This window comes from Cupressus sempervirens, chromosome 5, assembly GCF_028749045.1.
Source record: "Cupressus sempervirens isolate cs-2001-9-10 chromosome 5, ASM2874904v1, whole genome shotgun sequence".
NCBI classification, from domain to species: Eukaryota; Viridiplantae; Streptophyta; class Pinopsida; order Cupressales; family Cupressaceae; genus Cupressus; species Cupressus sempervirens.
This window is the reverse complement of record NC_143122.1, coordinates 417560152-417575627: the sequence shown is the minus strand read 5'-3', so window position 1 is coordinate 417575627 and position 15476 is coordinate 417560152. Positions and strand designations below refer to the sequence as shown.

General features: G+C 34.8%; 1 protein-coding gene across 1 annotated transcript in view; it reads right to left on the bottom strand.

The window, feature by feature from the left end:
- Nucleotides 1–1700: 1700 nt before the first annotated feature.
- The window catches only part of LOC149556556 (Ubiquitin-associated/translation elongation factor EF1B protein), a 48144-nt gene continuing 34368 nt past the window's right edge, over nt 1701–15476 (bottom strand). The window contains exon 5 of the mRNA XM_089830887.1: nt 1701–2154. Within this exon, the coding sequence (XP_089687013.1) occupies nt 2020–2154 (135 nt within the window). The 3' untranslated portion in view covers nt 1701–2019. The remainder of the gene's footprint in view (nt 2155–15476) is intronic.

Sequence of the window (15476 nt, the reverse complement as noted above, 5' to 3'; positions counted from 1 at the left end):
AAGAACTTTCAGAGAGATGCAAATGGATCAAATTCAATCATACAAATTTTTTATCACATTACAAATAGACAGCAAATGCATTTTATGGATGTAGGTCCAGAGTATGACTGACTCAAATAGAGAAGCCCTTAAAATTAAAGAGACATTAATTTAATCATAAGAGTGTAATAAAAATGACCTAGTCCTCTGTTCAAAAAAGATCCTGGTACCAATAGCAAAATCAATGCCATTTGGCATTTCCTATCTATAAGAGCACTTGTTAATAATTTTACGACGCAACTCAATCATGTGGTACATGTTTCCATGCAATCAGAATTTTCAATTGGAAAGGTACTAATCTATATAGATTTCAACTCTCAAGAAAAATAAAATATGAAAATGAATATTGTATAGATCTAAATTTTAAAAAAACATGCGACAATTGTACTGCTCAGATTTAAATATTTTTCCTTCAGAGAAACCCAATGCATCTGTGACTGATGGGTTTGGCTGGCATTCTAGATGCAACATAAGAACTTGCAGAGAGATGCAAATGGATCAAATTCAATCATACAAATGTTTTATCACATTGCAAATAGACAGCAAATGCATTTTATGGATATAGGTCCAGATTTATGATTGACTCAAATAGAGAAGCCCTTAAAATTAAAAAGATATTAATTTTATCGTAAGAGAGTAATAAAAATGACATAGTCCTCTGTTCGAAAAGATCCTGGTACCAATAGCAAAATCAATGCCATTCGGCATTTCCTATCTATAAGAGCAATTGTTAATAACTTTACGACGCAACTCAATCATGTGGTAGATGTTTCCATGCAATCAGAATTTTCAATTGGAAAGGTTAAAAGTAATCTACATAGATTTCAACTCTCAAGAAAAAATAAAATATGAAAATGAATTTTGTATAGATCTAAATTTCAAAAAACCATGCAACAATTGTACTGCTCAGATTTAAATTTTTTTCCTTCAGAGAGAAACCATACAAAATAGATATGATATTTCCATAGTCCATAATAGTGCTTGAGAATGATTCTGGTTAAAACTATGTGCTGAAATTTTTATTAGCATTCCATATCACAGTGATCCATCATAGGGAAAAGGAAGTATGAGAAAAATATATATTTTAATTTACTTAAAAAGGGGTAAAGACAAACCAAAGATCATATGAACTAAAGGAATATTGTTACAAGAAGATTAATACATCCACCCAAACATTTGTAAAATTTATAATGTGGCAATTAATTTTAGAGGTTAGAATGTATTGTCTGTTTATTTCCACTACTTTTAAAGCAAATGGAAGAAAGTCAATCATCTCCAAGTCCAACCATAGCTTTTAGTATGTTCAGAAATAAACCCGAATTCAGTCCTATATTGAATCAAATGAACTAAAGAATTATGTTTCGAGTACAAGAGTAATACATTGGCACAAATGATTTTTAAATTATAGTCCTAAAGAATTTTTCTGCTTAGAATTTATTAATTTATTAGACATGTACAATAGCATCAGCTTATTTCCACTGATTTGTCCAAGTTCACCAATATCTTTTAGTTGACTAAATAAGATACAAAAATTTGGTCCTATATTGAGTCCAATATTTTTGCACACACCTAGCACCAATGTAAGGAAAATAGTAAACTTGCAATTTTACTGCCTTCAAATATAATCCATTTCATGAACTTCTCGATAGTGACAAACAACATATATAACCTTGGGTGTTGAATATTAAATGCATTTTATCTGAACGTTTCAGTGTACTTTGCCAGTTATACATTTTCAATCGACGATTATAGAAAGAAACTGTTGTACCATACAAGAACCCAATTCGTATTTGCACCATGAGTATGGAGATGAATAAAAAGTGAATTACTTTCTAAGCATTAATGTTCTATATATTAATTAGATCGGTTCAGAAAATAAACATTGGTTGTGCAGAATACCATATAAAAATCGGAAACAAAACCTACCAAATAATTGCATATCACTTGTATATTAACAAAGTTGATAGAATTCCCCCAGTCTTATGATGGATTGCTTAGAAAATGTGCCAGTGCTTTATCTCTGTCATTATCATACATGGCTAGCACCCCAGCAACAGTATGTGAAGGGAAGCCCATCTCCCGCAGTAAACTGTATGAAGTAACAAATTCCCGAACCTGTGAAAAAAAGTAATTGTTAGCATGCCATTACTTATGTTCTGTACATTCAGCATTATAACGAAATGCTTTGGGAAATTTGTGTCTTATGAACATCAATTTGTAGTCACGTCTAACTCAACAAATGGTCATCTCAAGTCAAGCAAAAGGAGTGCATGCAGAAGTCATAGCCCAATTAATAAGATCCATGCAACAAGGGGTTATTCTAACTGATACTTCCCAATTGATAATTTCAGGTAGAACCCATTTGATCTCTCAGTAATCAGAATGTAGGAGTTTCCAGCTTCTTTCTCATCTGGTTGGTTAATAACTCTTAATCTGATTGAGATATTGAATGTTAAGCTCTCTTAAATTCTTAATCTCTAAATGAGGGGAATGTGAGTCTCATACAGTATCCTTACGAGAGGGAAGTGTGCGGTGAATTGGTAGGATACAAATGTCAAGAAGTCAAATGCTAATGAAAAAGTTGCAATGCACAACAAATGGTGCCACTGTGACTTTCAGAATGATTGATTATTTCCATAGCCTACTCAAGTTCCTTGTAAGTACATAGGAAAGTGCATAGCCGAGCTACCCATCTAACTCTTCAAATGTTCGCTTGATGTGTATTAGGGATAGGAATATTGATCTCTCAACTAAGACTGAAAAAGTATATTTTGAACAAACACTTGATGTCTTTGTTAACAAATCGATCAAAAAGAATGATCGTGTCTATTTTTCTTTTGAAGAATCGCACCTCTTTCTCAAAAATCATAAAGAGTTCCATTTTAAAAAAGCAATATTTTTGGGAGGGGTTTATGACCAATTTTGCACCATATGACTAGGCAAACATCAACTTGACAAATATTCAAGAAAAAAAACATAACTGTAAAATGGCGTAGTATTTTAGCTATGGCTAGGGTATCCCATGATGGCTAAGGGTTAACAAATACGCAACACATTTTTTTGCCAATAAATTCAATGACCAGATTGGTGGCTATAGTTTCAGCAATTGTTCTTAAGGGTTTCTACTCAAAACTAGCAGCTAGTGTTTATGCCAATGTTACGATAAACATGAATTTCAAGGTAATTTTTTGGAAGTATGTATTAGAGTTTGAAAGTTTTCAGTTTCATTATTTGGGCTCTTATAATTTATCAAAAATGAAATTTCCATTGGATAAATATTCTTATTCAACTTCCACACTTGGAAAGAAAAATCCAGATGCAATTGATGCAAAAGAACCTAGGATGATTAGTAAATGGAAATGAGAAACTTCCTATAGATGCAATTGATGCACAAGAACCTGTGATGATTAGTAAATAGAAATGAGAAACTTTCTATACATGCTAGTAAAGTACTAGAATGGCAGAACCAAGATGATAAAGCCAAAGCTATCTTTGGTCTTTCCCTTTCTAATTCTGACTCACATCATGTAGATTTGGCAAAACCATCGAAGGAAATTCAAGCGAGTTTGACCACGCTATTTGGAACAAGCAATGGTTAATGCAAAATTTTCTCTAAAGCTTCAAATTTTTAAGTTCAAGATGATTAATGGAGTCACTATGTCAAGTCCCATGAACAATCTGATATTTCTTCTTCAACAACTAGTTGTAGTCAATGTTCTACTGGATGATGAGGATGCTAAAGCTACTAAAGCTATTTCATTAAAAAACATATCTTCTAGATTCAGCAATATCATCTTTAATCTTGTGATATTGCTACCAAGATTTAACTATGTAGTTTTTGAGTCAAGCTCATTGATCCATGTTTCATGAGTAATGATTCAACACAAATTCATCTCTCATGATAATAAATGGAACACTTAGCACTAATTGGATCTAGGTGATGCTCACAAAGGTGAAGCACCAGAACTTCTTGGGAGGTCACCCATCCCAGTACTACTCCAGCTTGAGTGCACTTAACTACGGAGTTTCCTCCATTATTAAACCCACTATGCTTGCAACCCCATTTACAAAACCCTCACCAAGTGTTGTTCCTTGTGAACCATTCATTAGAAAGCCCCTTAAGCTCATCAATCGATAAGTTGGAGAAAATTTCCACAACAAGTCAAATTGTGATATTGCTATCAAGATTTAACTGTGTAGTTTTTGAGTCAAACTCATTGACCCATGTTTCATGAATAGTCATTCAACATCAATCCATCTCTCATGAGAATAAATGGAACACTTAGCACTCATCGGATCTAGGTGAAGGACTAAGACTTCCCAGGAGGTCACCCATCCCAGTGCTACTCCAGCTTGAGTGTGCTTAACTTAGTCAACTTTCTTCTAAAACTTTGGAAGATATGATTTCAACTATCCTACCTGAAGAGAGTTGAACAGTTGTAGGAAATACAACAAATGCTCCTCAAACTAGGGTAGTGTTATACTCAAATAGTAGAAGATGCAATAAGGACAAATATTATAATTGCAAGAAAATGAACCAAACAACTTGGGACTATAGACTTCAAGTGAATGATGTTATCATTGGAAAGCTCAAAGTAACTAATGCATCCATTGTTCAAGATCCTCCATAGGTTGACAATGGTGAAGGAGAAGTTTCTTTATACGCATTTTAAATAAGTCTAGTTCTTTGAAGACAAGTAGGAATCTAGTATAGATAGAACTTAAAATGTTTTGTAGCCAAATTAGCTTGGGAGTCTTTGATCTTGGGAATCATACCCTTACGAGGGTTATGACACAACTTGATGAAGCTCAACTCAGCATGGATTGCCGTCCAATGGTTTAGGAGATCAATGGTTCAATAGTTCTAGGAGGTGGTTATCCATAATGTCCCCTTCTAGGATTACCCTATAATTTGCCCACAATAACAAGAAAGTTATTGCCTTATGATCAATAGTAGGTTCCAATTAGTCGTGTTAATTGTTATCAATTTGCTAATGCTTATAGATGCATTTGAATTGTCCTCCTTCTTCATTGTAGTTCTCCCTCTACATATCTTGAGGGATCCTAAAATTGCATGCCCTTGAGCAGTGATTGTTGTAACTAAATCTCTTCAACGTACAAATCCCTAAAATAACCCTTGGAGGTTTGTAATCTTTAGATCCATTTTGTAATACCATTAGCAACATTTGTTTAATATCATAGATATCTTTTAACATTACAGCAAGATATTATATATTAGTATGAGGATCAATAGTATGATACACATCTATGCAATGTTCTATGAAGATATTCCTTTGATTGGCCAGAGGAGTCTTAGGGATTTTATGGACATATGCCGGGTTGACATGTTACAAATTTTACTGTTGAGATGGGTTGAACTGGATTCTAGATTTTGTGGATACAAGGGTTGCTTCATAGCTCCGTATTGGCCCATCTTGATTCCAATTATCCAATTACATTTATTTTTGTCCTTGCTTCTTTTTTATCAGATGCCTTTGAGATCTTCTGCATTATGTCGTTTTCTTTTGCTGGGATTTTCTTCTTCTCTTTATTTTTCTTCTTCTCTGGCTTCCGTGTCAAATAATGCCTAGATATTGCATACTTTGCTTCTTTACCCACATATATGTCTGACCTCCATTTCTATTTGCACTTAAGGCACTTACTAGGCCTTGGATAGATTAGGTGCCATGTCACCACCATGAACGATATCAATGCCTAACGAAAATCATCTTGCCTCAGTAATTCACAATTTTTCTAGAGCAATCTGGAAACATGAATAGAAGAGCAGTGATTGATATGTTAAACAAACATCTATATTAATACTAGTATGTGATATGTTTAGATAGAAAGTACCAGTTATAAGACAAGCGTGGTGAGCTCATACTTTGTTATGGCATCTAATCAATTGAGAAAACAAAAATGTGATGGCAACTTTATTAGGGTTCATGGCAAATCAAAATGTGATGGCATCAAATCAGATATTTTGAGAAATCAAAAATGTGATGCAATCAAATCATAATAAGCCAAGGGTGGTGTGCTCATACTTTGTTATAATATCTCAGTCCTATCTCATTTCTAAATTCCTCCATCATTTGTTCTAATCTTCTAGGGTTCATCCTTCTTGACGGCATCCTTCCAATCTTTCAGTGCAAGTGCCTCAACTTCGGCAATCTAATAACAAAGCTTAGGCGATCTATTGAACACACACTGGCAATCTGCCTCAGTTGGCAATATTCTACCAAAGGGATACCTCCAACAATCAGCAACAAATCCTCTCCTCACCACCTTGCGCAAGCCCTCTATTTATGTAGGTTAGATCCCTAGTTCTGCCAAACCAAACAACAAATCCACAACTTTGTAAGCTTAGGAACACGGATCTGTAATCACAAGAATGAAACTTGTGCTTTGATACCACTTGACCCAATCATGGCAGGAGTTTCCCCCCTAAAGATGGCCCAACCATGCGGCTAGAATCAACACAGGGGAAATCACAACCAATAACAATAATCAACACCAACAAATATGCAAATAGATCTTCTCATTATCACAGGAACAAGAATATACATCATATTGAACTGCAAATGCAGCTTACAAACTTTTAATATATATGTTTTATTACTAAACACATAACCTACCTTCCCAAATCTACCACACTTCATTCTATTCATGACTACTTCTCCCCTTTGTGAATTCTTCTTAAACAAGAACTAATACAACACTTATATACAAAATCACAATCCACAAGTTGTCCAGACCGATCACATTCTCCGAAGATGAAGAAAATGAATTACAACATATAGGTCGAGACCTAAATCATATAGATCTCATTACATAGACCGTGTAAACCTCTGTAATTCAAGACATAGGTACATACATGATCCAAGAACATTGAGATATGTGCCATTAAGCTTCACCAAACGTGGAACAATATTGCAAGATCAATAAGTCCATACTTTCCATAAGAACAGGAAGAACAAATAGGACTGGACCAAACTTAAGATAACTTCATGAGGAAAGAACCAATCAGAATGCAAACCCAAACATAGGTGTACCATGGTGTCAAGAACACATCATAAGGATCACATGGAATAATGAGTCAACTGGAACAATTGCAACACAAAACACAAACTGGCAAACAAGAATAGGAATAGAAAGGAAATATTTTTGGTTGATGCAAGATTCTTAGCTGCCCAAGGATGCTTCTGCATCAATTCCTCACTAGGTACACCCCCTCATATGGTACATTAAGTTACTATTCTACTTGTTTTACTGGAATTTGTAATTTCGGGGAAACAACTAGGGCACTTCAAAAAGGGGTCATTACATTCCAATAGTCCCTTCATAAAAAGGTATGTGAGTCTTTTCAATTTTTCCATGAACCATGACAAAGAGCCTTTGGAATTCCATCTCACAGTCCACCATGGTCTCTTCTTACCTTAATTGTGTTGATTCTTTAAAATGCCTCACCAAGTGTTTTTGATCAAATATGTCAATGAATTTGTTGGTGATGTTTGCTGAAGATTATAGCTGTGATAGAGATCTTTATCTCTAATATTGCTATATGTTGAAATTGAGAATTATACCTCTATATTGGGTCAACAGCTAGAGAAGATATTTATGATGATATTTCCCGGGATAAGTTGTTGTCTATTTATGTGTTTATTTTATCAAAGCCAAGTTGATATCAGCAATAAGGGAGTAGTAGCGACAGAGATCTTTTTCAGTTTGCCTCTCTTTAGTAATGTTTCAATTCCTGGTAGTCATTCTCTGTTCTTTGCTACCATTAACTGTATGCCTTCTGTGAGTTCTTCAATCCTTTTTCTTATCACTCATTTGCAGAGTAATACCTAATAGTTCTTTCATCTCATTTTTATTGAATAGTGTCAAGCAAGGGATCGAGTTCTTGTTTAGCAGGAGTAACAGTATGATAGCAGGACTCTATTTTATAGTTTATTGATTCATCCAATCTCAAATCATCAGCTCTCTGAGATGATTATATTCATCCAAATCATTGGATTTCTCTATTTTCTTTTATTCAGTTTGTGTATAAGTCTTTTATTATTACATGTGTCTTTTTTCATATAGTCGGTGATCATCATCACTGTCCCTTGTTTTTCTTTTTTTCTCTATGCTTGTTCTTTGGCATAGCGTTTGTGTGCAAGTCGATCAATATTTTTTGTATCAGTGCTCTTAAGTGTTGTGTATGGTTCAAATTTTACACAGTGAGTAGATTATTTTTTTCATACATTCAGAGAGATTATGTATGTTTATTTTAAGTGTTCGTTGGTGTTTACGATGTTGCTGATTCTGTATATTCTATGTATTTATTCAGAGTATATCGTCTATTTTATTGAGGTTAAGACTCATATCTTTAATATTCTATTTGAAGTGTATATCGTATTTTTCCAGACTCAATCATTTATAGTCTAAAGTTTTCTAACAGAGTTTATATTTTGTATGTAAAATTTGTATACTTTGAGAATTGTATACCTGTGTATAGCATTTGTACGGTGTTGTGATCAGCATGCATCTTTAAAAGAAGTGTTGGACACTCCTGTGTGTTCTCTTTTCTATGTTCTCTTTTCTATATGTGATTGCTTTCTACCGGTGATTATTGATTGAACACTTCTGTGTGTTCTCTTTTCTATATGTGATTGCTTTCTACCAGTGATTATTGATTAGATTATCAGCATTCTTCAGCAGAGACTTATTATTATTGTTGAGAGAGTTTTGTTCATTGCTCTTAGAGTAAAAGTCTCAAGTATTGGATCATTTGCATTCGGCTTTGCCAAGACTACATAGTCTTTCAGCATGAGAACATTTTTGTTGTAGAGCTAAAATCTTGTGCATCCAGACTACAAAGAGATAAGTATTCTATGATTACATATGGAATATTGATTATAAATTTTTTTTATAGCACTAGGTATAGTGTTTGTTTTTTAGCATTGATCTCTATATATCTCTTTATGATGGATTGATTTTATTATTAATCTCTCTTGGTTGCAGGATGCATCAAGAAGCAATGAGATGACATGCAAAAGTCATGGGGATGTTGCTTGCATGCATGGGACAAAATTGGTGATACTTATTTTCATTAAAAAAGGAAGATCATATACAGAAAGTTGTCTAATCTTTGCAAACTATTGTGGGCAGGGTGACTGCTAAAGCTCCTAGTTTTGTCAACTTGGAATCAGCTCTATCCTGGTAATCAAAAACGGTGAAGAGGGAGTCTCTATTGAGAGAGAATCTCACTCATTCGTATGCATGTTGCTAATGAGTTCTTCTCTACAAGAAAATTTCAAGGTGAAATCCCTTGTTCCACCCTCTACAAGTAGGTATGGTGGATCCATCCTCCGCAAGTAGGCATGGTGGAAATGCATTCTTCTTTGGGAGAAGCCTGAGGTGAAAGCCTTCATTCCACCCTTTCCAAGTAAGCATGGTGGAAATGCATTCTACTATGGGAGAAGTCTGAGGTGAAAGCCCTTGTTCCACCATCTGTGAGGAGGCACAATGGATCCACCATTTGCAAGTAGGCATGGTGGACGTTTTGTGTGATTCTGAGACTTTAATCTTATGCTTTTATGATTCACCCTTCGGAAATAGCTATGGTGAATAATGTTATGATGTTTTATTGAAAAATTTGTAATGAGAATTTGTTATTAATGTTTTTTATTGCAGCTATGTGTGCCTACTATACTAAAGATCTCTGACTTGCTAAGAGGGAGTGTTGAAGATTAGCTGTGATAGAGATCTTTATCTCTGACATTGTTATATGTTGAAATTGAGAATTATACCTCTATATTGCGTCAACAGCTAGAAAAGATGTTTATAATGATATTTCCATCATTTTCATTTGTATCTTATGTGGCATTCAACATGTGCTAGGTGTCTCGCTCTAAATATTTGATATTTTATTATATGAAGAGGACATGCGACTTGCAAAGAGACATATGCTTGGAAATATGAAAAGACCTGCTTTTAGAAATTCAAGAGACCCTTGCTTTTGATATAAAGAGTCTCTCAATTCTATATATATATATATGAGCTCTCAATTCTATATATATATATATATATATATATATGATTGCTTTATGTGATAATACACTATATCAAGTGAAGCGTTGTACTTGAACATTTATTATTTTAATAAAAGAGATGTTTTTCTGGTGTAAATGAGTTTTCCCCTCGAGTTAAAGGATTCTCCCAAGATAAGCTGTTGTGTCTTTATGTGTCTATTTTATTTTACTTTTGTTTATTGTTGTTTTTCTTTCTTTCTAGGCAAAGCTCTTTACAGAGTCATCGTAGAATGATATGTAATGATGGCTTTGTGCAATCAAATCATGTTGCCACCAATCGTGAGCAATCCCCTCTAAATGTTGGATGGCAACTTTGATGACATCTTCTTCCATTATGGGGTTAAGAGATAAGCAGGTATCAAATTTTTGGACCCATGAATGAGCACTAATTTTCTCTGACCCATCAAAATTAGGAAGAATAATTTTGCCTAGTTTATGATGTAAGATTTAATTAGGTTGACCCCTTTCCCTTCTATAGTTAATTCTTGATCCGGCTTCGCAAAATTTTCTAAATGGAATGTTCCTACTAGTTTCAACCGCAAAATTTTCTAAATGGAATGTTCTTCCTAGTTTCAAAATGGAGTCTTGAAAATGACTGGGCCAGCTCCTCTAGGTTATCATTTGCTGCATTAATTTCTTCTACTTCCCTAGGTATGAAGGAGGGTCTAGTTATTCTGGTGTTGATTTTAGAGGGCTCTCACATTTTCAGAATGATTAGAATTTGCATCCCTCACATTGGTTTGGTTGGGTCTACAATTGTTGTTCATATTTTGGATGGCTTGGAGAAGTAGTTCTGCCGTTCTTTCATTATGTTCCATGAGAGCTTGGGTTTTTTTTGTGGCACTCCTTGAAAGCCCTCGATTTGTGTCCCACTTGTTCACCCATTGTATTGTTTAGAATGGAGTTTAGGTGGATGTAAGTTTGTTCCTTTCTCTCTCCAAGATGCTTAGAGCTCTTTGGTTAAGCTGCATCCACTATCTTTTGTCCCTCAGAGTTCCAGGAATATTGCTCTGATACATATTGTTATGTCCCCTTTCAGGATTACCCTATGATTTCCCCACAATAACAAGAATGTGACTGCCTTCTGCTCAATAACAGGTTCTGATTTAGTCTTGTTCACTGTTATGAATTTTCTGATGCTTACTAATGTACTGACCTCCACCATAGTCCTCCCTCTATATATCTCGACTGCATTTTTCTATGCTTGCTAACGTGCCTGACTTGTTGGACGTGCTTAGAAGTTAGCCTGCAACAATCTCCTTCCTGCAACTCAGTTCTATCCATTTTGTAGGTCTGGATCCCTTAAAATTTTATATTTGTATTTGAAATGTTTGATTAAATTGGAAGGAAAATTAAGAGTATCGTATGATAGTTCCTGTGTTCATTATCTTCCTGCAAATTGTTATGTGTTGGGCTCTGTTGCATGAATCCTGGTATAGATTTTGAAATTTACTTTTGGAAGTTTTAGTTACTCATTCCAGAGGTCTGTAGGAGTCAACCTAGAATTTGGACGGGTTGAACACACTCTAGACAAGGTGTGATGGGATTTGCATTAAGGGAGTTCAATGAAGTGGTTGGAATACCACCCCAGACTTCCTGTATGAACACCCTATCATGCCCAGGTCATGGATTGTGTTCAATCTAGCCAAGAACAAAAGCACAGAATAGACTACATATGTGCCATTTTGGTGAAGGAACAGATGTGCAACCATACTGAACAGATGTGCAGCAACTGAACAGATATGCAGCAATACTGAACAGATGTGCAACTTTATTGAACAGATGCACAACTTTAAGATCCCTTATCTAGTTTGACCTCTCGCTTAGGTTTTCATGATTCCAAATGTTGTTTTGAGTCACCAGAGGCATGTCAAACTATATAATGATATCTTCCATGTGTTTGTTCATGCTTTCTTGTACATGCTACATGTTTTGGAATCTTATATGCTTGATTTAAGGTTTAGGGCTATCCTAAAGGGATGGGACCTCCTAAACCTTCATATTGGATGTTTTGATGTCTTCTTTGTGTGATCATACATTCTATTTGCATGTTGAGTAGGGTTAGTTTAGATATCCTAGGTGAGTTGTTCAGCATAGGTGCTAGGACCCAAAAAGGGTTGCTAGAGGATCCTATGTAGTAGAGACCAAGACCCCAAGTAGGCTGGCTCTACATGTGATTTTTACAATACAGTGGAAACATTAGTAAAATGAATGGGTTGTGGGGGTTTGGGTTAACACATTAATAAAGATGAAGTGATATTTGATGCTGCATATGTCTTATTGAAGTACTGGGACTATAAGTCATCCTGTACAAGGTCCGAGGGTGACAGGCTGACATTAGTTCATGAGGTTGATCCCAACATTTGAGGAATATGCGATGACACTCACCTAGACAGTATCCTAAGCCCTCACTCATATTGTTATTGCCTCTAGTTGTCCTTTGTGTTTGATCCCTCCTTTATGTCGTAATTGTTTTGGAGAAAAGGGTGAACCCTAGCCATAGACTACCTTAGAACCTATGTGGATCATGGTCTTATATCCTAGCTCAAGGGAGTGGACCATTTATGGTTTCATGTGGTTGGGTGGTAAAATATTTTCAAGATATTGCTCCTGGTTCATGGATGGCTCTGTTATGGATCCTTGCTAGGTAGCTGTTGAAGAATATCTCTTGAATCTGGTAATCCAAATGTTGCATTACTATTGGAATATATCTATGTAATGTTTTATAATATTAATGTGAGATACTAGAAGGTGTCTTGATATTATATGTACTCGTATCATGAATTGAAAAGAAATGTAAAAAGGGAAGAAGAGTATTTCTAGGAGAAAAGAAAGGGAACAAAAAGCATGTTTAAATAGCTTAATGATGTAATGATGATGCTATATCACATATTTCTGTGTGTATGATTAGATGATGATAAAGATAAAAGTTGTTTGTTGTGATGTGTAAAAGAACCTCATACTTAGCTAAAAATTTAATAGGATGTTTTAGTATGAATGTTGTAGTAGAAGTAATTTCGTGAAAGGTATATGGTTAGTAAACATGGGAGGTTGAAGACTTAAATCTACACAAAATGTCACTGAAAATATATCAATACAAGTGAAGTGTATGGTAAATGCAATTGATTTACAACGTCTTGTACCTTAGTTTCTATTTTGTAAAGACTTGAGTAGCTGTCTTGCTTATACTTTTGAAGTTAGGATTAACTCTTGGAATTATAGGAAAACAAATAAGGGAGATTCTCTAGTTATGTGATTTCTTACCCTAACTCCTATAAAGATGTTTGTAGATTACCATAAATGTAAAGAACCAAGTTTTACATGAGATCCAAGTTAGGAAGTTGTTGTTTCTTACCCTAGTATTTTAGGATGAATGGATGATGAAATTGTAATATTCTAGTAGGATATTATCTCCAAATTTTCTCACTTGAACAATTTTCCAAAATATAACAGATAAATTATGCAATAAATGTTAAGGAATATAGATATGAGCTAGAGATCTGATAACTTACGGATAATACTGATTTTAATTACTGTTCAAGTAAATTCAAGATTGTATAAAGTCACACTGTATATACAGTGAGAATTTCCTAATAATTTTATAGTGCTGAATAATATCTGATATATATATGAGGATGACCGACTGCAGATACTCAATGCCAGTTGTAATCGATTGATTTTCTGCAGTGATCATCCATGATATAAATATAGAGAAGTCTAACCTTTACGTGGATTCGTGACTCTACATGTCTTGGGGGCCAGGTAGGGTCATGATCCTACGTGGAAGTTGACTTAGTATATTAAACATGCCTCTCCGCTAATTCCAATTGTTAGCAATGTAAACAATACCATGGCCGATAGTAATATACTTACCTATGATATCGGGTGGTAATTTTATAACATGCCCCTACAGACATGCAATGGATCGGCAGTCATAATCGAACAAATACACCGGTTCAAACAAGGGATCTTGGTGATTGCAATATAAACAACACTTGATTCTGATTTGTGTTTAGGAGATAAACAGTAAATATAATTAGGCAAATATGATTATATATATAAGTGATTTATTAATCAGAATTATATCTGGCCGATGCTACATCTTAAAATACTCCCTCTTGGCGAAGGAGGACATAACCAACACAACCATAATATGGTAATCAGAATTCATAGTATCATTTAGGAGATATACATCAATTTCATATTCTCTTGGCATGAGTATTAGCATTAGCACCAAGATGCCTATCAACAAGAAAATCATATTAAAAGGACATGAGTATCTCATTTCCGGCACACTCCGGGACAATAACTGAATGCAGTCTTATCAGATAACAACCTTAATCTTAGGGACAACAACATAGTCTCCATCATGACTAGTATCGCTATCTCCAGCATACTCTAGGACATCAACTTAATGTAGTCTATCATGATATGTTAATCATCGTGATCTCGCACATTCCCAAACAGCAAATTAATGTAGTCTACCATGGAACGTTTTGTTATCATGATCTCCGGCACATTCTGGGACAACAAATTAATGTAGTCTATCATGATAATGAGTCAAACTATTGCTAAGATGGTCACCTTATAATAGAGACCTCACACATAACAAATGAAAGATCGTCACTTTTCATGACATAATTCACATATGCACAATGTAACTCTTTAAACATTTTAGATATAAATGAATTTATTATTAGATTTAAACATGACTGAGACTTAATCTCAAGAATTACAATTAATCTTAGTCATACCAAATTTACCTCTAAAGTACTCCACTTTCAACTTTGCAAGAGCTTTGGTAAATATGTCAGCATTTTGTTCTTCAGTGCTCATATATACCAACTTGATGACATTCCTCTCTACCATATCTCGTATGTAGTGGTAGGGAATCTCTATGTGCTTGGATCTGTTATGGAAAACTGGATTTACTGACAATTTAATGCAGCTTTGATTATCATAGTGTATAACTGTGGGGTTCAAAGACTTCCCAAATAGTCCAACCAATAACTAACTTAACCATACTACTTCTCAGGCTCCCGTTGAGGCGGCTATGTATTCGGCTTCAGTGGAACTCTGAGCAACTGTTGACTGCTTTCTGTTAAACCAAGATATCATAGCAGATCCAAGGCTAAAACAACACCTTGTAGTACTTCTACGGTCGATGGAATTGTCGGCCCAGTCAAAATCTAAATACCCTTGAAGTTGAATTTCTACATTGTCATTTTTTACACCAAGTCCAATGGTACCACGCAAGTATCTCAAAATGTGCTTGGCTGCCATGAGATGAATCTTCTTAGGTTCACACAAAAATTGACTAAATGTATTTGTTGCATAACAAATATCAAGGTGAGTATTCAC